The sequence below is a fragment of the Ictalurus furcatus genome, chromosome 27 (assembly GCF_023375685.1).
Source record: "Ictalurus furcatus strain D&B chromosome 27, Billie_1.0, whole genome shotgun sequence".
In the NCBI taxonomy this organism is placed as follows: domain Eukaryota; kingdom Metazoa; phylum Chordata; class Actinopteri; order Siluriformes; family Ictaluridae; genus Ictalurus; species Ictalurus furcatus.
The window spans coordinates 10,882,767-10,909,750 of NC_071281.1; the positions used below are offsets into that span (position 1 = coordinate 10,882,767).

Genomic DNA, 26,984 nt, shown 5'->3' on the forward strand with positions numbered 1-26,984 from the left:
CGTTTAAAAAGCAAAACTATGACCCCTCCTTACAGTTACACTGGCTGTTTTGCCAGTGTAGTGCTGTCCTAATAGAAAGGGACCTGGGTCTGTACTTGGAGGATGAAATATATACGTAACAAATGAGAAAAGTTTCTTTTCTTTCAGGAAAAAATGAAAGGATTAATGAAACTTTGCATTGTTGGAATGCCAGAAGTCATATTTATTCCTAAAATGTCATTTTAAATTAAGTAGTGGCCACTAGTCAATATTAGGACACTAGGCAGTCCCCAACTACACAATAGCATACATAAAGTACTGCATATCAAAATATTCCACCACCATTTGGCACTTGTATTATTAATAGAAAGATAACATTGTTTGGGACATAGCCTGCTTCTTGCTTGCAGTGAGTACAGGCTAGCAAGTCAAATTTTTAGCTTCACTAAAGAGTCTGGTACATTTTGCCAAATAAACATGACCAAGAACCACCTACTGTCAGAAAATGAGACAATTTGTCTGGCATGGCAGATCACCAAAAGATTTCCCACAACCCACTGACAGATGTGACTAGGTTTACCAAACACTGACTGCTTCATTCAACTTTTAAAGACATAATTCCATCAACACTATTTTATCCAGTGACTACACATTGCTCCAAATAGCTCATCGAGCTATTGCTGTGTTCTAAAGTTTGCATCCTTGCTGGAAACTTCCACATGGAAGTGCAGAAAGCAATCAGTTTCTAACCTAAAAGCAATCAGTTTCTAACCAGAAAAGTGTACAGGAGATATCAGACTCTCTATGTCCTGTGGGCGGCATGTCTGAGACTGAGACTACAGTGTGTATGCAAATGCACCTCTCAGCTTACATAAATAAAGGATTCTTTTATGGCTGAACAGAAGAAATTATACAAGGTAGATTTCACATTTTACCATTGCTGAATCCTTATCACAGCACACGCACAAACACTAAAAATAAACCCAGTAAATACAGGGGGAAAAAAAATCCCAGTTCACATTTTATTGTGTAGGCGTGAATGTCCCAAAAATAGACAAGCTGGTATTTTTAGTTGCGCTGCACTGCTGGAATATCGGAAGTGAAGTATATTTGAATTCAATATGTTGTAAATCTCCGAACAAGACTAACAAGACAAACGTTTCTATCTGCACTTTGTCCTCCATTTTGGTTTTTTTTTGCTTGTTTCTTGCTTGCTCTTAGAGCTATGATGTGTTTGGTCTGGAGATAAGAAGAAGAAAAAAGCATTCAACGTCACTCAGCACTTTTTTGAAAGTTGAACTTTTCTGAACAACTTCAAGGGGAAAAAAAAAGCCTCAGAGTTTTTCCCCCTCAATCCTATGGGGCTGCTTCCCAGAAGATTAAGAGGAAAAAAACACCTACTGTGAAAGCAGACTTACACTTACTCTGATAAATTTGTAAATCTGTAACTCTTGGTTTTTACATGTTAAAAAAGCTAATGATATGAACAAAAACAGCAGCATCTTAATAACTGAACTACCCTTAATTATAAGAACAATATGACATTTAAGCACGGAAGTGTGAATCACACAAGAAATAACACAATAGCTAATAATAATCAAAGCAGCACCTGCTGGCTTGGGAAGACATTGTTTGTTTATACAAAACAAAACACAAAAAAAAGAGAGGTTTGTTTTTAATCTCGGAAAATTTCATTACTTAGAATGAACTGTACTAGTGAGTGCAAGAAGAAAGCTGTGGGACTGGAGAGTGCTGTTGGGGTGAGTGACCTACATGTCCATTGGCCAGGTCGAGCAGATCCCTCAGTCTGCAGCCACGGCTGTGACGGCGCTCGTAGCAGATGCTGTCCTCTAACACCACGTAGTCTGCTCCTATAGAACGCAGGAGCCTGTGCACCTCTTCAGCAGACTGACGTGCGTAGATCTGATACACCTGCAGGAGACGGATACAGGAGACATGGGGAAGAAGGAATAATTTAGACAAAACAAATATCACCGGCTCTGTAACTAGTATGAGAAGAGTTACGCAAAATAAGCAGGCGAAGTGTGAAAGCACTACTGAGGCCAGAACCTTTCCAAAATCTTGTGCCCCAACCTGCCTCAACATTCATGTTGAGCTTAATAGTCTCAGAAGCAGATCGATTAATCTGTACTACCGAGTGTGTCCAAATACATCATACGTCCTCTTAAAAAAAAAAAAAAAAAAAATTAAAAAAAAAAAAAAAAAAGAAGGGTGAGAGGGGCAAGAGGATGGGCACTGACAAGCCTGATCCACCTTGATCCATCATCGATCATAATATAAAATCATAAAAAATGTCCGACTGTTAGTCCATCCTGCCTGGTTCCGTTCATGCCTAATGTGTGTATGGTAGTGCAGCAGAATCTGAGCTCTGCGTCATTAAGTATTCACCAGGAGTGGTTCACATATTAAAAAAATAAAGAAATGAATGAATAAAAAAACCCCAATGCTCTTTGTTTATGTATAAATGAGCAGGAATGAAGGAAAAATCAGAAATCTTACCTGCCTGGTCCTTTCCCGCAGTGCTTGGTCTTCATAGTGCGGGTGGTTGGTCAGCACTCGGCCTGTGCACAGCTTTATTCCAGCCAGAAGCTGCATACTGCCTGCAAACACCGCACGCTTGGGGGTCTTGGAGCTGTGCAGAGAACAGAGTTCACTTATTTTTCATGTTTCATTAACATTTATGCGTTTGTGTGTATATGTGTGTATAAATGAGTGTGTGTTGGAATCGCACAGAAAGCTGTAGTCAGCTGCTGACATTCATTTCAAACAGAAGGGAAGAACGTTAACTGGCTCGGCAGGAGGGCGCACACTCGAGTATACGCTCTCATTACTCATGTGCAAAACGCTCCTATTGGAGACATTTGGGACGTGATCATCACTTTTAAGGCTCATTCGGCTGCTTTAGAGGGTTACACACGGCATCATTACAATAAGTGCTGTCTAACAGTTTTTAAAGGAGTAACACAGTGCTTATTTATTTATTTATTTATTTATTTAAACTTATTTAATCTTTATCTACCCCATGGGTAACATATGGACGATTAACAGTGACAATAATTTCAACACACTGTAATTTCTCTGTAGTGAGAAAAGAACAGAAAGCCCATTGAGTCAAAACTCACTTATAATGAATGCCTAAAGGCACCAAATTCAAAACTACAACAGGTCCTCTCTACTGTAAAGATATTAGAACTATTTTTATACAGTTTTATGCAACTTTTAGAGGTTTTGTGTTATCCATGTTGAATGAGGTGAAAATGAAGACCAAAAAAAAAATAAAATCTTCCATCTGAATAAGTAGCCCAGTTACTTGAATTCATGAATGCACTCTACAAAAATGCAACAAATGGTAGGTTGCTATTTTGAGTGACTTTTGAAACAGGGTGTTTATTCATTTCTCACTGTGTGCTAGTGTTTTGTCCATGGTAATGCCCCCTAAGCTACAAATAAGATAGAGATTACAATGAAATCCACAACATTTGTTTTAAACAGAATCGGTGTGTAACTGATCTGAAGCACAGATAGTTTTAATAGCTAATAGCTTTAAACACTGTCTGACTGATAAATAAGGAATTTTTATTGAAATATTTAACATTCAAGACATCGCAAAATGCGGAGCCAGTGTTGCTAACAACCCCCGCCCCCCACCCACCCAAAAAAAACCCCAACAACAACCTATTTAATAATACTTGTTTTACTGACCAAAGAGATTAGAGTCATGTCTTTTTGTTTTGTATTATGAGCAAGGGGCAGGAATTCACAGGTCAAAGTTCACTTAAATAAAATCAGGTAAATGTAATTACCATTTGGGCTGACATGTAATCTTTCAGGTAGCTCTCATATCGCCCTATGACTGGGTCAAAAATCATAATCATAAATGCTACGGCTAAATCGTAGATGTTGACACCTCTGCTAAATGTATCTAAATCATGCCAAACTATAGCCATTCTCACAATCCTTCACCAAGAACAGCTATTGCTATTAACAACAAGGCACAAAAACCGTTGGTGTTAGTCTCAAAAATGAGGTGATAGTGTCTACTTAGAGTGCACACTGAGCGCAAAAGACAGTGTCATCATGACAGATGTTTGGCTGGCAGGAATGCTTTATTATGACAGGCACGCATTTGGAGGAATGTTCCATTACAAAGCAGGAGTGTTGCGTACTGGGTAATTTGTCCTCGAAGAACCTCAGAAGACTTTCAGCCAGGTCAATAAGGAAGAATCAAGGAGGTGACAGTTACATACTGTACAAATACACCCTCACTTCTACGCTTAACACACACACAATGACACTACACGAGCTTTCAATTAGAGCTGAGTGATACACTGGCAGAGTTGAACAAGGTTGAAAAATGGCTACAATTACAATAGGCTATCTCTCAGCGTTCAGTCTGCCCCACTCTTTGGCGACATCCTCACCTCTAATCAAGCGGAGACAGAGAGAAGGAAGGAAAGAAAGATACGGCAAGAGAGAGATGAAGAACACTGAAGAAGAAATGGGCTAGTGAGGGAGAGCAAGTGAGAAAAGAAGAATGAAAGTAAAGATTCTAGCAGTAATAGACTACGCAGGGGTTGCCATTTGTCAGTGGGAGGCAGAGCGACTTGTCCTCTGGCGCTGGCTAATGTGAGAAGAAAACGAGGTCCTATTGGACTCCTGAGGGAAGACTTTGAAGAAGCAAACCACCAAGTACAGAACGGAATGGCATTGCTGCTGTTACAGCTACACACCCACTCACACAGACCCACACCCACCCACCCCAAAGCTCTACAGCCGAGAAGACATGTGGGAGGCAGGATTTAGTGGCTAAATAGCAGATGTGTGCTTTTATACACCACCAGCTCCACATTCAGTCCAGAGGGAGGATTAAGCTACAACAAACTATATGAGCATGTCTTCATATTTTTCACATATGTGAATGTGCACATGATTTTCCATAAATCCTATAATTCCTGCTCAAGGCTGAGTGCTCCCTTCTGCCCAAGTCATTGCATTATCAATATTAAAAAGGAAAACAACCTGATTATCTGCCAGCACCACAAGAGAGTGGTGGTGTCCTCTTTCAAAACAGCTTTTCAATCCTGTATCTCATGTGATTTATCCAAAGTGGACGTAAAATTCATCATCCGTCATTTTCCTTTTCAGCTCCAGACCTAAAGACAAGAATTGCTATGAAGGACTAACCTTTGACCCTCTTGTCTGGGCTACTTCCTGCCATGGGAAAGGAAGGAGGGTCAGTTCTGCTTAATTAACTCTATATTGACAAGAGATCCTTCTGGCCCTTGGCTGATTTGCATTTTTATATTTTATTCCTGTATTATATTCTCTTGCATAAATGTCAGCTCATGTTAGTTTGCACCTTGCTGGCATTATAAAAATTGATTAATTGCATTAATATTAAAGCTACTGGGATAAGAACATTGACCTTGCCAGTCACTGTCAGGCAGGAAGATGCATGTGTCTTTATTATTTTATTTTTATTATTTTATTTTTATAATACACTGGTACTGATCATTATATTAATGACCAAATACTGGACACAACCAAGTAACAAATTTATTAGGCAAATGGTATTTCTCAGCTAATTTTATTATTGAAGAAATACAACGGTCTTAGTTGATCCTAAATGTTTATTTTGCATCAAAATTGAATGTTTAACAAAGAAAAAAATATATGTGTATTTCTCATTGGAAATTATTAGCGTGCACAGTTAGTAGGAAACTTTTAGTGTGCACAATTATTAGGCAACTAAATTTCAAATGATTTTTTTTTTTCACTTTTTATTCTTCAGTCTTAAAGTATTATCTAACCAATAACTAATACAAAATAACATAAAACAATTAACAAAAAACTATTTTGGACCTTCAATATATTCAGTGGTGACCACAGCCACCTTTCTTTCCAATAACCACAATGAGCGTTCCATCCATTTAATCTGTCAGTTTCTTGATCTGTTCACGACCAATTTTATCTGAGGCAGCCACCACAGCCTCCCAAATGTTGTTCAAAGAGGTTAATAGTCTTCCCTCACTGTAAAGCTCACACTTGAGAATGGCGCAGAAGTTCTAAATAGGATTTAAGCCAGATGAGGAATTGGGCCAGGTCATCATTCTGTCATCTTTGTTGCCTTTGCTGGCTAGCCAAGCAGTGGTGTACCTTGCTGAAGCATTGTCCTGCATAAAGATCATGGCCTTCTTGAAAGCTGCTTCTTCTTCTTCTTCTTGTATCACTGCTTGAAAAAATGTCTTCTGGAAACTGGCAGTGGGTTTGGGAGTTGATTTTCAGTCCATTTTCAACCTGAAAAGGTCCAACTAGCACATCATTAATGATACCAGCACACAGCAGTACCCCTCCTACACCTTGCTAGTGCCTCACTCAAACTGGCACTCTGTGCCCATTAGTGATCCACGCACAGGCCCACCCATCTGGTCCATCTAGAGTCACTCTCATTTCATCTGTCCATAAAACCTTTGACAAATCCGTCTTCAGGTATTTCTTGGCCCAGTCATGATGCTTTAGCTTGTAAGTCTTATTCTGTGGTGGTGGGGTTTTAGCCTTTTTTTTTTTTTTTACCTTAGCCATGTCTCTGAGCACTCCTGAAAGGTTGCAGTTCTGAAATATGGTGGCACTGGAGGCTAACAGGTTGCTGGTAACCTCACATTTTTTCTTCTTTTAAAGTCTTTTAAAGTCAACTTGCCTCTTTTCTTCTCTACTCGTTTTTTGAGAACCTGTTGAGTATTCATCACAAAGCATTTGATTGTCCGGTTGTCACGCCTCAACAGTTTTGCACTCTGAAGTGTGTTGCATCCCTCTGATAGGCATGTTACAATTTTTGACTTTTCAGTCTCAGTTAAATCTCGTTTTCCTGAAGTAAAGAAGCTGCCTAATAATTATGCACACCTTATATAGGGTGTTAATCACTTTAAGCCACACCCTCTCTTTAAACCTCGGCTGAAAATAATTATACCCAGTTAGCATTCAGGTTTATATGGTTTATATGAGTTGGATAATATGCATAGAAATAATGATTAGATTGTAATACCAACTTGCCTAATAATTGTGCACACAGTGATCTGTAGATAGGATACTGGTCTGCGAATGTAAACCCACACCTTAAAATAATCAAACGCAACTTCAGGAGTAAATGAAAAACTCTAAACAAGGGGAAAAACACTCTTGAGGTCTGAGATGCCTAGAAATGCATATAATTATGGCTGACTGATACGTTTGAGCTTGACGTTCCTGACAACTTAAAAGTGATAACTTGATAAGATGCCTACTTAGATACTAGGCTATACCACCAAACATTAAAAGCAACAAGACTTTGGGCTGTTCTCGCGACCTGATAAAAAGTAAACATGTTCTGATTCTGAAGAGGAAGGAGTCAAAAGTGAAGTTCCTGGAGGGAATTGTCAAGTAGAGAAACTGTGTTATCAGGTAAAGGAATTGATGCTGGAGAGGATTAGAGATTAGAGTGTCTACAAAGTTTAATGCAAATGATGTTTCGAGGCAGAGTATAAAGAAGAGCAGTGGGTGTTTGGTGTAGCAGAGAGAGTCAACAACTGTAGATAAAGTGAGTGTGATGAGGTCGAGCTTGGCTCTATGAAGAGTGACTTGGGAAAAAATACTACAGCTGGCAAGTTATCAAGGAATCCTAATGTGTTGGAATCATAAGAGATGGGAATGCCATAGTAACAAAGCCATGGAAAGGACAAGCCATGGGCAGGAGGAGAAAAGAGATAAGGTATCTAGCAGAGGACTTCAGCTAGAGTGAGGAAATGAGGTGGTCCTGCAGGCTGGAGTGGCAACAACAAACCACCAAAGAGTGTCTTAAATTAGAAATTGGTTACGAAAAATTTATATTCCTGCACTGCCTATACTTCAAAACTACGAGACAACAATTTCCATGTCAATGATTCATAGACCCTTTCTCCCCAAAAAACAGCATCACTCCCAGTGTTCCCAGGGTAGGCTCTGGATCCACTGCCACTCTGACCAGGGTTGAATTAGTGAATGAATTTGCTGTAATGGGGCTCAATTAGAATTTAGCAGGAATGCAAATTGTCTAGTTACAATGTCAAAAAAATAGTATCTAATCAAAATGAAACACAAATTTCAAATTTACAGAAGAATTTTTTCAAGCTAAAAGGATAAACGAGTTTAGTAGTGGGTGGACATAACACAACTTAAGATCAGTCAATTGCTCTCTAGTTAGTCAGCAGAAAGCCAGCAGAAAATCCATTCCAATGTCAGTTAGGTGGACAAAGCAGGGCAGTACAGCCCACGTGATGGAAAGAGAGACAGAGTAAAAAGGCTAAAAGACAGACTTTACTCTCTACCACCGGGATGTTGGATATTATTTAGAGATGCTCCAATATATTGGCATCGGCCAATAATCGGTATTGGCTGATAAAGGCAATTTTTCAAGTTTAAAAACATCCGATGATCAGGGCCGATTATATCTTGTCAATCAATAGAGGGCGGGAAAACACATCGCATTCGTGCTGTGTGTAATGAAGAGGTCTCTTTTGTGGAATTACTTTGAATTGGGTGACAATGACCACAAAACTGCAGTTTGTAAGCTCTGCACGGCAAAAATTTTACACCGCATGCTGCAGCAGAGCAGAAGCAGTGCCTATTTTTTTCGGTGTGCATGTTAACAAATGAGTGGTTTTACACCGGATGCTGCAGCAGTGAAACGGGATTTTCGGCGCCGAGTTAAAAAATTTTTTTTTGCCATGCTGCTTGCGCTGAATTAAAGCGCCAGTACACGGTTGAAAGATTTAAATGAAGATGAGTTGACAAAAAAGGTATACATATTGAACAGAATAATATATTTGTAGATTAGTATGTTTCATATCCAGTTAATGTTAATATGAGTTAATATCACTAAAAAAAGTTGATATTATATATTACTAGTTTGATGTTCAGTGATGAAGTAGAAATGCTTTTGTTTGTGGTGAGTGAATGTGAGAATAACAGGATGTTTTTTAGAATTCAGTCAATGTTAATATGAATTAATAACATTCAATAAGTTAAGAAATCTTATTTTAATCTTCAGAATTTAGTTCATGTGTTAAGGTTAATTTGAGTAATGTGTTTTCTGTTTATTACCAGTTACTGTGAAGCATTTTCTTTCAGAATTGTGGAATTAATTATTATTAATTTGAAAGCTATAAAAGGCAGAGTCGGTATCGGCTGATATCACTCTGAATAATCAGCTATCGGTATCGGCTGAGAAATTTAGTATTATTGTATCTCTAATATTAATACCGCCAACAAATCAACTCCTCTGAATTAGTTGATTAAACTCTAACATACTTAGAGGCAACTTGATCAGCTCTAGTACCAGAAAAAAGTGTTATATTTACCTGCGGAAATGTACATGGCAAAGATTCAACAAGTCGATTAAAACTTTGCTTTAGGAAATTGCTCCTGCTGTCTGAAAAACATTGTGTAGTGTCTGCAGATTCCTAATGCATGCTGTGAACCTGCTGTTTCATCCAATTCCCAATATACTCAGTTTCTTGTTTATCAAACCAATTTGAGATGATGCATGGTATAGGTCTTATTATTCTGCTGTAACATTTATTTGAATAAGGACACATCATTAGCAAAAAGATATCCAGTGGAAAAATTATGCTAAAAATTATGTTAGGTGTGCCATTAATCCGCCATAAACCTGCAAACTGATATGACTATATCAGGGAATTCAACTACAATTTGTGAATCTACAATGAAACTCCAATCAAGCAACATGAAATTCCATGCTTACAAAAGGTCCATACAACAACTAACATTGAAGAATGTTAACAATAGTTACCTTTTAATGTTTAACCCTTAGGGATTAGTTTGTGGTTGTTTTGTTTCACACTGGCACTTCATGTTACCACATTTAAGTAGTGCCACAACCTCTGAACAGTTGAGACATCCATATGGAAATTGAAGTGGGGAATAAATGTATAGTGTTCTTTTCAATCTTCTTTAAACAATTTTTCCATCCCATCAGAAAAAGTTTTTTAAGAAACCATGTCACTAATCAATTCTCTAACCTGAGATGGGAAAAGAAGTAAATAAAAAATCAAGTATCAGTTGACAGAATCTTCTACAGAAGCCTTGATGAATAACTAGAGTCAATGAATTATGGCCTTTTTTCATGTCAATCGCTTCCGCTATAGTATCTTTCAAGTGCTTGCTTGTATCCCCTGAATTACTTTGCTGTATCTACATCTTGACCATGGTCTGCCAGGTGATGGCCTCTTCACTATACAAGTATGTGATTCATCAGCTATGCTTATTTTTTCTCTTCTCATTTTTTCCATGTCCTATGGAGCCTTCCATATTTGTTCTTAGGTGACCCAAATAGAGTGGACATCTGCTCCAAGAGGAGACATCGTCTATTCTGTTGTCCACCATGGTCAGAAAGAAAGGTTTTTATGGACTTGAAGAAGTATGACTTCACTCATTAAAAAATGAACAGTTTTTTTTTTTTTTTTTGCTTCAAATGCACCATTCTGATGTAAACTTTAGAGAGCGTATCTTAGCTGTACTGCAGTTTCACAGAAGCTTGAACCTAAGTCACCGAGGCCATGGGTTTTGCCCACACACGCTTGGTAGAACAGATAAACCTCTTGACCATTCTGTATTGAGTTGCACATGGCTTGCTGTTTTAAGAGGCAGTGCATTTGTATTAATAAGCAGGTGTCCCTAAGTGGGCACAAAAAGTGCTTGTCCCTGCCAAAAAATGTACCATTAACCGCCTACATTTTTGATACAGAGCACTGAAGTCTGTTGGCCTTGCTCATAGCCTTGCCTTGTGAACCTTTTAGCTTTGATCCTGAACCAACTATTTCTGAACTGCACAGAGCTGCTGGAGATTTGTCAGCAGGGGCCACCAAATGTGTGTGGAGAGAGGCAGAGGCAGGCAGCAAGACACAACAAAGAGAAAGAAAAATAGACAGTGAGAGTGAGGAGAATATATTTTTTAAAGCTCAAATTCAGTTCAATTATTATCTAATCAATTGGGTGAGAACAACCACTAAAATGCCACGTGACTGATCTGCAGATGAGGGAAAGTGACTTGGTATGAACTAAAAAAAGCTTTTTGAATGTCAGCCACCGTCTAAAATAAGCAATTCGACAACCGCAAATTGGGTGACAAGTGCCCGAAAAAACGTGTTTAATTATACCACAATTGCATAATTAAAAAAGAAAGTAGCTAAGAATTATGGTAAAGTGTGACAGGCCAGATGATCTGTGAGCTGATAAAAACCAGGGAAGTGAGTCAAGCCACAGTTGAAGAAAGAACTTGAGCTTCATGTTAACAAAGTTTCTTCTGACGCAGCTACACTACTACTTTTAAATTGAAAAGAAAACTGTGCAACATACAACCAGAATGGAAGACAAAAAGGAGGGCTGCAGAAAACACAGTAGAAGAAAAAACAAAACAGACACTGCAGCAAGCATAAATGAAAAGTGTCTTTTGTTCATTCAGAGAACATAAATTACCCATGCTCCAAAGGGTTACAAAAGTTTTTTTCCCTTCAGAGGAAATAAAAGGCTAATTTGTCTTCATTATTACAAAACAAGGCAACATTTGGAAAGAATGCAGTTTTTCCTCACTGACAAAAGGACGTGTGGTATAAAAATCACAAAACCATAGAGAGGAAATTAATTGCATGGCAGACAGACATTCGGAGTGATAATACTAACTCTGATGACAGAGCGTTGCAATGCTGACAAAGACCACGTGCTGATCTGTGGGACAGAGGGAGTCTGAGTGAAAGGCCATGGATCACTCACACTAAGGAGAAACATTCTCTCTCTCTCTTTCTCTCTCTCTCTCTCTCTCTCTCTCTCACACACACACACACACACACACACACACACACACAAAACAAAACAAAAGCTTGGTGTGTCACCATATTTGGTAAGCTCAGAGAGAAAAACTACACTCTGTCATACACTGCTCATGCAGAACTCTTACACACATGCCTTAATTTTAGCTGCAGATAACGGTTAACCTAGCGTGTGATCATCACAGGTCATGACTTCACGGCTTTGAGCAGCTCTTCTCCCATGCCAAAAAGTGCTTCAAACCTTTATCGAACATGAAGAGGCCGGAATCGGGTGAGAAATCCAACAAAGACAGAATCTGAATCAGCTCTTGACAAAGTCCTTACTCCAGATGTGTTTCCATTATCTGCTTAATGTGGAAAAAGAGGAACTATGCAAGCCTTTTTCAGCTCTACTGAGAGTAACTACTGATAGTATATCTGCAGTTAATGAAGCCTGTTAGCAAGCTGGTGCCCCAAAAGCATCAGCATTTCATGAGAAGTCTGGACCTCATTAAATAACTTTTTTTCTCTTGCTTTATGACTTGACAAGAACTTAATTCAGTTTAATTTAGCTCAATTCAAGACAGACCTTAAACACATCCATAAGTGTACTAAAAAAGAAAAGCTAGGTGTGGCTGGCTGATTGATGACCATGTGCCACAATATGCATAAGCTAATGATGCTGGGGAAAAATGCAAATCACAATTCATTCCTCATATCATTAACGTAGCTTCAGGAGGGGAGAAATAGCATTAAATTTAATCCACTATCTGGGTCCAAAATGTATGTAAAATAAGAAATCTGTGTCATAAATATGCATAAATCATGCTTAACTTCCTGTTTCCTATTTTGTGGTTCTCTACAATTAGTGGGTTCTTTATGCATCCTTGATCGTACGTCTTTCATGTTGTGCAGGGTTGTTACAGTGCCAGGGTTACATGGTTAGTCACAGAGTATGATCAGATGGCTCTTCACATAACCTCAGCATTGGTGCATTTCAGTCTATTTCGGACTGCCCATTAATTTTTTACCTAATCAAGTTCCTTACTCCAGTGGTTCTCATCTCATTTGTGCATGGCTGCGACTACCCAAACATTTTGCAATCCGCAAATCATACTACTGCAACCACAGACTTAGTGCTGCAGGTAACAATAGCTGTGCTGATATTCAGTACATGTTTGTGAGTGTGATATTGCTTTGATAAAGCAGTTCTATAAACAAGAATTGAATATTGAGTAGCTGACATTTCAGACACATTTTGAGCAAATATTTTGTATATTTTTATTGTCAGCTAAAATAGTTCCCAAAGAAGCCACAGATGGATAGAGTGCTGTGCACTGGCAATGCAAAACAGAGATTGACTGACAGCCCACAGTATAGTAATAGTTTAATGAAATATAATGAACTATTGCTAGAATTGGATTTTTATATAGAAAACACAGACAAGCAAAGGGATACAAACAGTGAAGTGTCTCAGTCCTGTTGTACTCAATCCGGACTGCAGAATCTCTCACCATCTTCAAAAAACAGCTAAAGACCCACCTCTTCCGTGAACACCTAACCAACTCATTTATATATTAAAAAAAATAAAAAAAAATAAAAAATTTTGCACTTACACCTCTACTCTGTGCACTTTGCTTATTCTGGAACTCAATTAATGGACCTTGTAGGGTAGTACTACTTGTATTGTTCTCTGCTTGATATATCGCTTTGCTTGTATTTTTCTCATTTGTAAGTCGCTTTAGATAAAAGCGTCTGCTAAATGAATAAATGTAAATGTATGTAAATGTACTAAACATCAGCTCGCTTGGAACACTGCTTGTCCAATCAAATTAGCTCACCAGAACTAACTCTTGTATAATAAAAATTATATTATGAGCAATAACATCTTGGAAATATTTACGTGACTTTCAGAATTGCTTAGTATTTGGTATGCCCCCCTTCTGCATTAGTGACACAAGCAGGCATGGATTCCACAAATTTGTGTAAACCCTGACAATGCATGTTAGATTAAATTCACTGTAGTGTCATCAGAATACATATTCAATGGCAGTACAAAGTCAACATGGTCAATATCACAAATTTGCTTACATTTAAAAAGTGACCTAGAAATAGTGCAGAATCTTTAATATTGAAGATTTAGTATACTGTATATTTCCTTTCTTTGTTTTAATTCTTTTAAAATTCTAAAACTTTGTGTATTTCCATCAATTAAAAAAATCATGTGAAGTATGTGGGTGTATATACAGGGATGCACAAAGATATTATAAGAAATTTTCCTTTGAATGCCTCCAACAGGTTGTATGATTTTAAATGGTCTGTTAATATGACAATACTGTCAAACTGTTATATTTTTAAACTAGGTTATCATACTGTGAAAATTTCAAACTGCAACAACCTTAATCTTGGTACTAGGATATCGACTAAAAGCCACCATCTTTAGGGTGGTATAAATTCTTTAATAATCTCTGAGGTGAAGGCTGCATTTGAGAAATCATACAATAAATACATACAACAAAATCTAATAAAATATAATAGGATAATACACAATTATTTTGAAAGCATATAAATGAAAATTGGATTAACGATGAATTAAATGTACTTGACTATCTGTGAAATGTCTCTGTGTAATACATGATAATGCAGAAATCTCATTTTAATTCAGTTTGTAATCACACCTTGTCATGTACATGCAGATCTGTTATGCTCAGTGACAGGTGATAGAGCTTGAAACAAAGCATCGATAAATGGCATCAATTTAAAATGACACCTCAGTGACGAAGGATGTCTGAATTGGCAAATAAAGTATGTCATCATTTCCTCTGTCCATACAGCTAATCCTTGCATGTCTTCCTTGCCTCCCCAGAGGGAAGAACTAAAATAATAAGAAAGGCATGCATGTCCTCTTTCCTGTGTTAATTCTGCTTCAGCTGCAGTCTGAACACTCCTGGATCCCCCACCCAAACCTGTCTTTGATTTAAAAGTCTTATTTCTTTTCATTGGTCTGTTTATACATAGCTCTAACTTTGTGTGTGAACATGTTATGTCTGCAAAACCGAGCTGTGTTGACAAGTTTCTAGTTCAAGCCTGGAAAAGGGTAAATACAGAGACTCCATGTCTATGTTTAATGACTCATTTCCAGCTCTATTTGCAAAAGTAAAAATAACTGTGCACACATCAACATGAACACACTGAAAAAAATTAAACAAATGCTTGTACACGGTTTTGATCCCGAAAAGGATTTTCAAGTATAATACCATATTTCTCACAAACCTATTCATATAACCTGTCAATTCCCTAAACTATAGAGGTGTGCAATGGGACCAATGACCCAGCAGTGGGCAGACAAATATGAAGCTTGCAGGACAAAGAAAAGCCATGTTCAACCATGTTCGTTGTGATCATTCAATCATTGATCTTCAGTAACTGTTTCAGTAAATTACTAATTTGTTCATATCTTGAGAAATAGAACAAACTAAGTTAATTAGAAAATATGTGGGCATGTAAATAAAAGATAATAATCACAGGAGCAGGCAGGATTGGGCAGAATTCTTTTGGGAGCATGTGGGAGTATGGGATTAGACTTGTATCAAAAGTATTGAACATAACTTTTCAAGAAACGAACAAAAACATACAATGAGAAAGTAAAAAAAAAAAAAACCTCTGAAACTGAAAACAGTGAACTCTGTCTTCAAATAAACAGAATTCTTCATTAATAGTTTTCATTAACGTTAGTTAATGTTTCTGGCACAAATCTCACGTGTGGGCAGGATTAACAGTGATTTACTCTCATTGGCTAGTGAGATATGGATTGACAGCTCTCTGACCGTGAAGTAGAGACTTCAGTGCCACAATTACTTACTTACCTAGTCAGTATATTAGTCCGTAATTAATATTTGAGGTCTCATATGACTATTTTTTCGAGATGAGCTCTCAGGAGCGGCACAAAGCGTCATCATCGTCGTGGTCATCATCGACTTCCTCCTTATCCGGCTCAGCTGGACCACTTGAGCTGTCATCCAAATCTCACTAGCTAATTGGGGTAAATCACAGTTAAGCCCCGCCCACACAATAGGTTTGTGCCAGAATAGTGAAAGTAAACTTGCGAAGCGTAAACAAAAACTCTGGCAGCACATTCATAAAGCATGATTAGCAAAAATGAAGATTAGAAAACTATTAACAAAACATTGCTTTCTTGAAAACTTATGTTCAACACTTTTGGCACAAATCTAATCCCATGGTGGGAGTGGGATTAAAAAAAAAACAAACTACAACAACAAAAACATCAATGGGCACAACTAGTGTTGTCATCATAGGTGGACATATTACATATTACTGGAAGTGATTAAATATTTCTATACTATTTATAAACTATTTTTCTTCTAGTCATACTATCATAATGTTTTCAATAACACGAAGGGACAGGTACAAAAAGCTCAATTTCAATTTCAGGGGTACTTTAATAGAGACTACATGTTAAATCTCTATTAAAATGTGTCTAATATAAATTCAATATAACTCTCCATGTAATAGTTTTTCTCTCAATATTGCACCTCTTCTATTAAAAACATGTTCTCAAGCTGTAAAATAGCACAAACGCTCTGCACCATAGCATACTGTGAAATGTATAGCAACTTATTCATTATGATTATGATGATTATTCATTATGATGACTTCTAAAAGCACTTATTTTCAGCAATTCCTATTTTCAAACTTCTCCTTACCTTCCACATGCTTCCACATATGCAACAAACCCCACAGGCCTTTTACAACATAACTTTGTGCAGTATAAGTGATGAAGTCTTTCATTTTAAAAACTTTGAAAGGGTGGTTGAAGGTTTTACACCTAAAGGCATAGTTACACTGCACCTAACGTAACACTCAATACCAACACTTATGCAGTCGAGTGCAAAAGGGTTGCACACCCTTAGGATAAAAAGAAAAAGGAATTACATTTATTTTATACCAATAAGACGTGTGGTAGAGTGTTAGGTTTCACAAATTCCTTCATAATCACAACATATTCCAAGAGCACACTTTTGGATATACTAATCATGTAAAAATTAAATCAGTTGCCAAGTTTGCATCTCCCTGTCCGAGTGTGCGCTAAGTATTTTCTAATAACCTGTATGCCTGACCTTTGCCTTTATAACTGCCTCCAACTTCTCTCATACTATTTGAACAGCTTTTCAATCCTCTGAGGTGTAATACTAAGATCTCTCATAGACCAGATTTCAAACTGCCTCATTCAGATCAGAATTACCTTTTCAAGCTAATTTTTTTCTGACGATGTTACATTATGTTATGGCTTGAAGGCTTGTAGTTACACCTGCATCTCAGTTGTAACGTAATAAAACTGTAAAACAGAGAAACATTTTACTTTTTGTCCATTAAAAAAAAAAAAAACTTCCAGGGTGCAAACTTTTGCACTTAAATGAAGTCATTTATTTAAAAGTGTAAACACTAGACCAGTGACCAACAATTGCATTACACTAGGTGGACACTATTATGGGCGTAAAGAGTTTGGATTTGTGACGATATTAGATTCAATTAAATAACACCATCTAGATTGTTTTATGCTTCCATCTACAGTGACATCATTAATATTGTCCAATAGTGATTTACAGACATACAGGTATACATGAATTTGTACAGGTGTCAGCACTGTTGTATTACTTTTGCACTTGAAGCATTATCACTATTTTCATTCATTCACTCATCTTCAGTAACTGCTTTATCCTGGTCATGGTCATGGTGGGACTGGAGCATCTGGGAATGCTGGGCAGGAATACAATACATCACAGGGCAACATGCACATTCGCACATACAGGGGTATTTAGAGTTGCCAATCCACCCACATACCGGCATGTTTTTCCCAGAGAACCTGAAGGAAACCCACATGAACACATCGGGAACATACAAAACTCCACATAGAGAGTAAACCAAGCTCAGGCACACACCAGGAATCATGTTTGCCATGAGATGGAAATGCTATCTACTGCGCCACTGTGCCGCCTGCATTATCACTATTTTTCCAAGAATAAATCTGCATGCAAATGTCAAAAAGTTCTGGTTTGACAAAATAACAGAACTTGAGCATCATTTCACCATTCATCCATTACTAGAATAAAATCCTGACAGCCCATGTGACATGCAAGAGATTATCATAAAGCTAGGTTTTTCCTCTCTTTGTTGCCGATTAACTATTTTGAATACATTTTTACTGGCTTCAGTTTTCACTGTCTGTCTAACAGGAAAACAAAATGCACCGTTTACTTGTTTGTGCTGCTTATTCACGGCCTTCATTTCCAATATTTTCACAATGCATGACAAGAAGCTAAAAATACACACATGTTTTACTGTTTATCCACTGCTCCCCAATCAACACTGCATTCTTTATATGGAGCATATTTTGGAATCAAGGATGTAGGGGAACGGCTTACTCCCCTCTCTCTCTCTCTCACACACAAACACACACACACACACACACACACACGCACACAAGGACAATTTTCCCAAATGAACAGAGATCATTGATAATCTACATTTGAGACAGAAAGAGCTTTAGTAGTAGCGGCACTGCTGAAAAGTGATCCCTCGCTTAACTCTTTCATCAGCAGGGTAATTAGCGTGGAGAAAAGGCTTAGCACCACAGCACCAGTCAAGGTAACTCCACACTCTAATCCCCAACACAAATTGGATTTTCTTAGCACCGAGAAAACCTGTGTCCTGTGCTGTCAAATCTCACACTCTACCCTCTCTTTCTTACTCTCCCCATCCCCCCCCCCCCCCAAACACACAAACATACATACATGAGCAATAAGAACTCCAGGCCAAATATGTTTTATCTGCTCTCTGTCTAAACACACTCCACAAAGCTAATAATAACAAATAACTCCAGAAAGTCTAATAACAGTCCAAAAAACTCTGCTCCTTTATCTAGTTTGTAGCCAGAGTTGTTAGGTGTGTATGTGATTAAGTGTCACTGTGTGTTTTTTTTCACGAGCGAATACGAAGTGTGTTTGGAGTTCTCTATTAAATTTGCAGCACATTCTGTTATAACATCTTCTGTGATTATATATAATATTCTGTGATCATGCGTTTTTGTGTCTTACCTAATCCATGTCATCAGCTCCACAGTGTCCGGGTCAAAAAATTCTCTCAGCTCTGAAAGTTCTTCTGTCAGTTTGGGCCAGAACTAGAGCACAAAAGCATGCACACATGAGAGAAAGACAGAATGCTTCAAAGATAATGCTACAGGTTTAGGAATACTATAAACCCCACACACACACACACACACACACACACACACACACACACACACACACAACTGCACATTTTATGCTTGATTGCATATTGCAATTCCGCTGTTGACAGAGCAGAATTAACCCAGCAGGGGCAAAAATCCTCTTAAAAATAAATGCTTGGAGAGGGCTAACATTTTCCCTCCAAGTTTCTATGCATGGCTGTTTGAGCTAAGCACTTCCTGCCACCCTGCTGCCCAGGCAGATTAGCGCAATATGCAAACAGAAAAATGATCACCTGCTGCAAATATATCACCTTGTAATAAAGGAACGCCAGTAGCACGACCGGAACGGAGTACCTGATCAACTTTAGCTGTGGAAAACACAAACATGTAAACACACAGCAAGAAAGAAAGGAAATAAGGTCTTGTTTTAGGTTGTTACTACATTGCCACCTAGTGAGGGAACATCTGAAATGCAGGTGCTTTGCCGTGGAAAACAAACATTCACTGAAACTCAATCTCCTCTCACAAGAGAGTAATGCAACTCTCAAGATACACCTTCACACCGAGATACGATCTATATCCTTATTTTGTCAGGTTTCAGATTTACACGGGTTGAATTGCTTATCTTCCCGAGCGGGGATGTTACTGCGGTATCTGATAATACAAGCATGAGACCTCTCGGACACCGAAAAAAAAATACCCTAAGCTATGGATTAGTGTATTCAGTACAATAATCCCTGAACAGAAGGTAAAATGATGATCTTCAAAAGATTACTTGACTGATAATATTCTAAATCAAAGCTGTAAACTCCAGGGTAATGACAATAAAGAAGACACTCACTGCAAGTCGCAGTATTTGACGCTTAAGGAAAATAATGTGGGTGGGTGTCCTGCTTTGAAACACTTAATTTAGCCAAAACATATGGATAAAAATTTACCAGAATCCATACTACGACTTCTGATAAATGTGGCTGAGGATGTACAAGTTTTTGCTATCCTTTTAAGACTTAAAGATGCGGTTTATAAGGTTTAAAATTGTTTCTAATGATATAACAATAGTATAATTTCTATAATAACTTAAGATAAACTGTACTTTAAAATATTGCAACGCCTGTTTCTGATTAGTGTCTTCATTTCTGGTTACTTTAACAAAAAAATTTCTGGCCCGGAAATTAGCTCCGTCCCAGACCTGACCAGCACTGCAACTTTTAAAGAAGGAATACAGGGAGAAAAAAAAATTCAACAAAAGAATGGGGTCGATTCAAGGGAAAAGGAAAGGCTTGTCATTAGAAATGCAATTTGCAGCAGAGCACTCTAAAAATGACAAACTGCTACTTTAATATTGCGGTAGACCAGGATATGTATGAGAGATCTCACCTTTCCTTCAGTGTTGCAATGGATCACTCGCAGGCACAAAGTCCACATCTCCTTACCGCACACGCCAAAGGCAGTAAAGGCGCACATATGACCGGTCCACAGATACTTCATCCTATATCCAGAGACAATGTCAAAGCTTTGTGCTACTTTTGTAATAAAGAACAGCACCAGATGCTGCAAACACATTATCTATGAATGAGCATGCACTCTCAGACGTGTTAGTATTCAAAAGACACCAGAGGGAATTCCGAGTGGGATATATTGCGATCTTTTCAGCAAAATAATTCACTCAGCATTATTGTTTCTGCAGAAGTAGCCGAAACCACCCACAGCTTGCGGCTTCCACTAATAAGATGGAGATTAAAGATTAGAACTGGTCTGAGTCAGTGAAAGAAAAACTGAAAAAAAAAGAAAAAAAAAAGTTGATTTTCAGCAGAAAGAAGAGGAAAAAAAGAAACCGAGAAGGGATTTACGAATAATAAATGAACACAGGAAGGTTCGTGAAAACAGGGAGGTATAAAGTTTTATCTCAGCTACACCTGACTGGTATGAAACTTAAATCAAACAACTTACTGAAGTCTTCGGCAAACTTTAAGTTTGAACCTTTTGTTGTCGTTTTTGTTTATTTGAAAAGTCATGTAAAATGCAATGAAACTAACCAGAGAAGGAACTTACAGGGGTGGAGATTTGAATATGAAAAAAAAAACACAATACTCAAAGTTATTTCTATGATATGTACATGACGTATCATGATATACACTCACTGAGCACTTAATTAGGAACACTGTACAGTACTAATACTGGATAGGGCCTCTTTTTGCTCGCAAAACAGCCTCAATTCTTTGTGGCATGGATTCCACAAAATGTTGGAAAAATTCCTTTGAGGATCTGGTCTATGTTGACATGATTGCATCATGCAATTCCTGCAGATTTTTCAGGTGCACTTTCATGCTGCGAATCTCCCATTCTACCATATCACAAAGATGTTCTATTGGATTCAGATCCAGTGACTGGGAAAGCCATCGAAGAACATTTAACTCATTGTCATGTTCATTAAACCAGTTTGAGACGACTTTTGCTTTGTGACATGGTGCATTATCATGTTGGAAGTAGCCATTAGAAGAGGAGTAAATTGTGGCAATGAAGGTATGCATACCCTCAACAACAACACTCAAATAGGCTGTGGCATTCAAGAGATGATTAGTATTAACGAGCCCAAAGTGTGTCAAGAAAATATTCCCCACACCATTACACTACCTCCACCAGCCTGGACGGCTGACACAAAGCAGGTTGGGCCCACGGATTCGTGCTGTTGGCGCCAAATTCCGACCCTACCATCTGTATGCCTGAGCAGAAATCATGATTCATCACACCAAGCTATGTTTTTTCAGTCTTACAATTATGATTGTAGGTGTTAAGGTGTTAATGTGTAGTGCGTATGTATTTAATGAATGGACACATACTATAGTTGTTGGTTCAGGGTGTATGTATCTACGTGTGTGATCTACATGCAAGATTATGTATGTATAGGCAAACATGGGGTAACTGTATGAGATGTATGAAAAAGAAGAGGAATAGAACAACACCCAACACCGCATGGCCACTAAGAACAGTTTTTTTAGGTCACTAAAAACGCTGTCAGACACAGGGAATGCCCATCATCCCCACGCCAACTGGCTGCCCCATTCCAGGCAGGCCATTGTCCGCACGTCACGCTTACCCTTTTCTTTTGTGTTTTTCCCTTCCTCTTTTTCCTCTTGCTTTTTTTTTTTTGTTTCTTCGTTTTTTTTCTTTTTCCCTTTCAAGTTCGTATGTCAGTACTCAACTAGTGTAATGCATTAAAATAAGCGAGTCGAGCTATTGCACCATTCTGAGTAAACTAAAGAGTGTTGTGTGTGAAAATCCCAGATCAGATTTTATTATAGAAATACTCAAACCAGTCCGTTTATCACCAACAATCATGCCACAATCAAAATCACAAAGATCACATTTTTTCCCCGGTTGATGTGACGGTTGATGTGAAAATGACCTGAAGCTGCTGGCCCATATCTGCATGATTTTTGCATTGCACTGCTGCCACACGAGTGGCTGATCAGATAATTGCATGAATGTGTGGATGTACAGGTACTCCTAATAAAGTGTTCAATGAGTGTATAGGCTTGTTCACAAACTGACAAGTCACACTGTTGTGGCTGCATTCATGACTGTTGCAGGTGCAGCTATGGTGTGAGGAAATTCATTACTACTTTTTGATCACAGTGACTGCATGTCCCTTTAATAATCATTCAGCGCAAAACTCAATGCTAAAAGCATGAGCCAGTCTTCAAATTCCATGTCCGTATGTGGAACACATAACGCTTTAAGGCAGATACATGTTTTCTTTGTAGTTTTGTTTAACACTGATGCTGAAATCTATTCCAGTTGACAAATTTCATAAACACCAACAAGCATAAATGTTCGACATGCTAAGAATAAACTGATAGGTAACAATAGAAGTATTCTATAAATGCTTTGTTGATTCTTTGTACAGTGTCTAATGCAAGTTTTTCAAATAAAGAACTGCTCAAATTTCTACCAGTGTCTCATATTGACACCAGTACACTATCCACCACTACTAGTCTGCTAACAGAAAACATGATTTCCCTCGCATAGAGTTTAGTTTTTGTTCTCAGGACTATCCGTTTCTGAATCTACTGCTCTTTACCTCATGGTGGAGAAAGCTAGCAGGCCAAAGAAGATCGTGTGGAGGAGGTTGTAGGCAACGTCTGGACGCATGCTGAATGTCATCTCCTCTGGGACTCCAGATGTTCGTCCAGCTCCAAACTCTCTAGACCAGACAAAGAGGAAAAGGGAATATAGAAAGAAAATAACAAAAATTAAATATTACAACTTTTATTTTAATTTTCTGCATTGAATAAAAAAAATTCAGATAACCATTCAAAAATGTCTTTACAGATAACATTATCTCTGAGATTTTTTAAAACAAAGTTTCGCTTCTGAAAACCAGGTTTTGCTTCTTTTTTTTTTTTTTAGCAGAGAATTGCAATACCAATATGGTTAACTATTATGAATGCTAATGGCATGACAACATTGCTTGAAATGATTTTTTGTTTATTAATAATTTACTTTCAATCTATAATTTGGGTAACAAGGTGGTACAATATCACAAAATGTTTGAAAATTTAAAAAAAAAAAAAGAAGAAAAAAAAGAAAAAATGAGCATTTAAATTTCTTCCTTCCCTGACCTTCTGGAAATTCAGATGATACAACTTCCTGTTGAACATGTGACTTATGGAATATTGTAAATATCTGATAGGGGTGAATGTATTCAAGTAACAGGGTTTTGTGTAACACAACTAGAATATACACTGTTTCATAACCTATAATGGATGACTCATGGAAAATTAGATGTTAAATGGATTCACACAGGAATGCCAAAAATTTCTGAAAGCATTTTAATGACTTTATTTCAAGGTAAAAATGTAGCTCAGTTTTACAGTAGTATGTTTCATGTTATTTATCCGAAGCATGGACATAGGTTGTTATAAAGGCCACTTTAACTATGTTTAAAATCTATTTTACTTTACATACATATTCATAATTGCAGTATCACTGGGATGCAGATGATATCCCAATCATAGAATGTCCCATAGAACACTGATTATTCATCAGTGGTAATTACAGAGGAGAGAACATGGATAAAACACAGTCTATGAGCAAAGGTATAGACCCATGATGAGTGTGTGAGCCAATTAAAAGGATTGATTTCACTCTACATCTCTTAAGGTGTCTTCTGCTTGTTTCTCTGAGGGAACCATTAAAAGTTCTACGTAGAAGCCTAGAACAGTGTTTCTCGATCAGAAAGGGCTCCAGTTAGGACAAAGATTAACCAAATAACCTTTAAAGAACCATTTTTTTGTGTACATGTATACACTAACATAACAATACATGCAACCCTTACTGTTTCAGATTTGTTTTTAGATATTTACTCAGTAATGTTTTATTGTTATGGGTATTTATCTACATTTCACATGTCTCAGGTTGCCCACAGGAACCATGCACAATCCACCATCTTCAACTCACATCCATTTTAACACAGGTTAATTTTTCAGTAAGACAAGGAAAAAAAAAATCAAAACATGTATGGGATGTTTGTATGAGATTGGTACTGTGTGTTATGAACCGTACTTATAATGCATGAACAATTCATAATGTATCAAAAAGATAGCTATAAAGTGTAATGCATTTTCATAAGCAATTACAACAGTGGGGTCATCAAACTGGTGGCACACTGATCAGATGCAGACTCTAAAGTATTTCAGAGGATGAAACTAAATACTTGTATATATATATTTGAGGTTTTTTTTTTTTAAGTGGAGCTGATAAATGTATGAAAAAAGGTGTAGGTCTAATAAAAAGTTGGTCAAAAAAACAACAAAAAAGCCAGGTTGTATTTCAGTGACTCTCGTTGTCAAAAGATGAACTAGCTGAGCTTCTGTAGCAGATTCTCTGCTCTGACTTGTTGCAGTCCATCTCATGCATTACTATAAATTATTTAGCTGAAGGCTCATCAGACCAGAGACTAGCTCCAGAAATGAGCTCAGAAACAGGATCATTTTCACAGACATTCATAGATTTTTTTTATTTTATTTACCCGCTCTGGACTCATTTTCTGACATGTTTAAAAAAATCAATCCCCAAAACAGAATGATTAAAGATGAATGGACAGAGACATACGAGTTTATTCTTTCTATGTCAAATTCAAAACACATCCATTCAGAATCCATGACGTTAGTCAAAATTGATAAAGTGAAGCGCCATTAGGAAAATGACCATAATTTCAACTTCATTTCAAAATTCAAAAACCAATCACTTTAGATGAGTAGTCAGTACTTAAGAATTAAAAGGTAACTGTTGGTGCCATTTAGTCACATTAGGCGCTAAGTCATTATGAAGAGGATTCTGAACCCGTTAAAAAAGCAATCATAATTTCAGGGCAAATGTGAAACACAATACGTAGGTGGTACTCTTTTTCATTAGAAACACAAAGCCAATGTGCCACAATGAAAAGTAAAATGTTAATCACACTGTTGCTTGCATTGCTTGTTCTCTTCAGTGTAGGAGACTGCTTTATAAGACTTAAAATGCTGAATGAGTGTCAGGTGAAAATTATCCATCAGTAAAAGCGATCCGAGTTGTATTTCACTGTGTGGTTCCGTTTATGAAAAATACAATACACAAATTATATATAATACACAGAAAATCTTCCATACTGAAAGCAAAAATCTTCACTGCATTGATCTTACATTGCTTTATCTCTTCAGTGGGAAACAAGGCAAACCATCAGCAAATAATGAAACATTTGTTTATGTGGATACCTTAGGTTGGTGAGAGCAGCAAGCGCCAGCACAATGGCGAGTACCAAGAGTGTACAGAGGTAAGGGTACAGCAGCAGAGTAGCAGCTAACCGATCAAATGTGTCCAACGGCAACAAGCCAAACGCCTCCTCACACAGATACAGACTGGCATCAAAATCTCTGAAAAAGAGAGAGGGACACATAAGGACAAGAAATGTATTTGACAATATATAATATTTTGCTTTTTACCCAAAAACACCATGGGCCATTTATGGCAGCTTTTCATTATGCAACATAACATACTAGTGGGAATTTGTGTGTGTGCAAATGTGTTAATGATAAACAAAAAATATATGTAATACTTATTCTATAGGTTTTTATTCCCAGTATTATTGCATCAACTTGTAATTTCTTTCTCAATATTAAATGTGAAGCATTCATGCCAATAAAGTGATTGAATAAACATTGAAATAAATAAATAAATAAATAAGAATCAGAGAGAGAAGCAGAAACTGGGGACATAGATAAGGTTAGAGGAAATTTAATAAAAAAAAGTAGGGACTGAGGTGTGATCACTGATTTATATATATATCTCATGACACCAACAGTGCAGCTACTGTGCAACTGTCTTCCTATTCCCTAACATTCTGAACTCACTATGGGTCGTAATCACTGATCTCTCTCTCTCTCTCTCTCTCTCTCTCTCTCTATATATATATATATATATATATATATATATATATATATATATATATATATATATATATATATATATATATATATATATATTCATACATATAAGATTAGTGGTACAGCGGATATTTGTGTACAGAGAATATTAAACACTAACACTTAAGCACTAAAACACTCACACTTAAAGACCAACACTTCAACACTACTGTAATCTACTGAGGGAAAAGATACAGAAAATAATATACACTATAACACACAGCTGTATGAAATACCTGATCATTCAACGCCCACTGGTATAATAAAGTCATTATTTCCTGTATCTTATCCCTCAGTAGATTACAGTAGTGTTGAAGTGTTGGGGTTTAAGTGTGAGTGTTTTTAGTGTTTAAGTGTTTAAACATTAGTGTTTAGTCGCCGGTTGTTGCTAAGCTCTCTGTTCTTACCTTTTGACCACAAAGCTGATATTCTAAC

The 26,984-nt window shown here is 37.4% G+C and overlaps 1 protein-coding gene across 3 annotated transcripts in view; it reads right to left on the reverse strand.

The window, feature by feature from the left end:
• Window positions 1-26,984, reverse strand: part of dpy19l3 (dpy-19 like C-mannosyltransferase 3) — a 64,640-nt gene that overhangs the window by 6,475 nt on the left and 31,181 nt on the right. For all 3 annotated transcript variants that reach the window (XM_053616526.1, XM_053616523.1, XM_053616524.1), the window contains 7 exons: window positions 25,842-26,000; window positions 23,168-23,290; window positions 20,464-20,575; window positions 19,398-19,454; window positions 18,953-19,035; window positions 2,500-2,632; window positions 1,753-1,911 (listed from right to left, as the gene is read on the reverse strand). In XM_053616526.1, coding sequence (XP_053472501.1) covers window positions 1,753-1,911; window positions 2,500-2,632; window positions 18,953-19,035; window positions 19,398-19,454; window positions 20,464-20,575; window positions 23,168-23,290; window positions 25,842-26,000 — 826 coding nt within the window. The remainder of the gene's footprint in view (window positions 1-1,752; window positions 1,912-2,499; window positions 2,633-18,952; window positions 19,036-19,397; window positions 19,455-20,463; window positions 20,576-23,167; window positions 23,291-25,841; window positions 26,001-26,984) is intronic.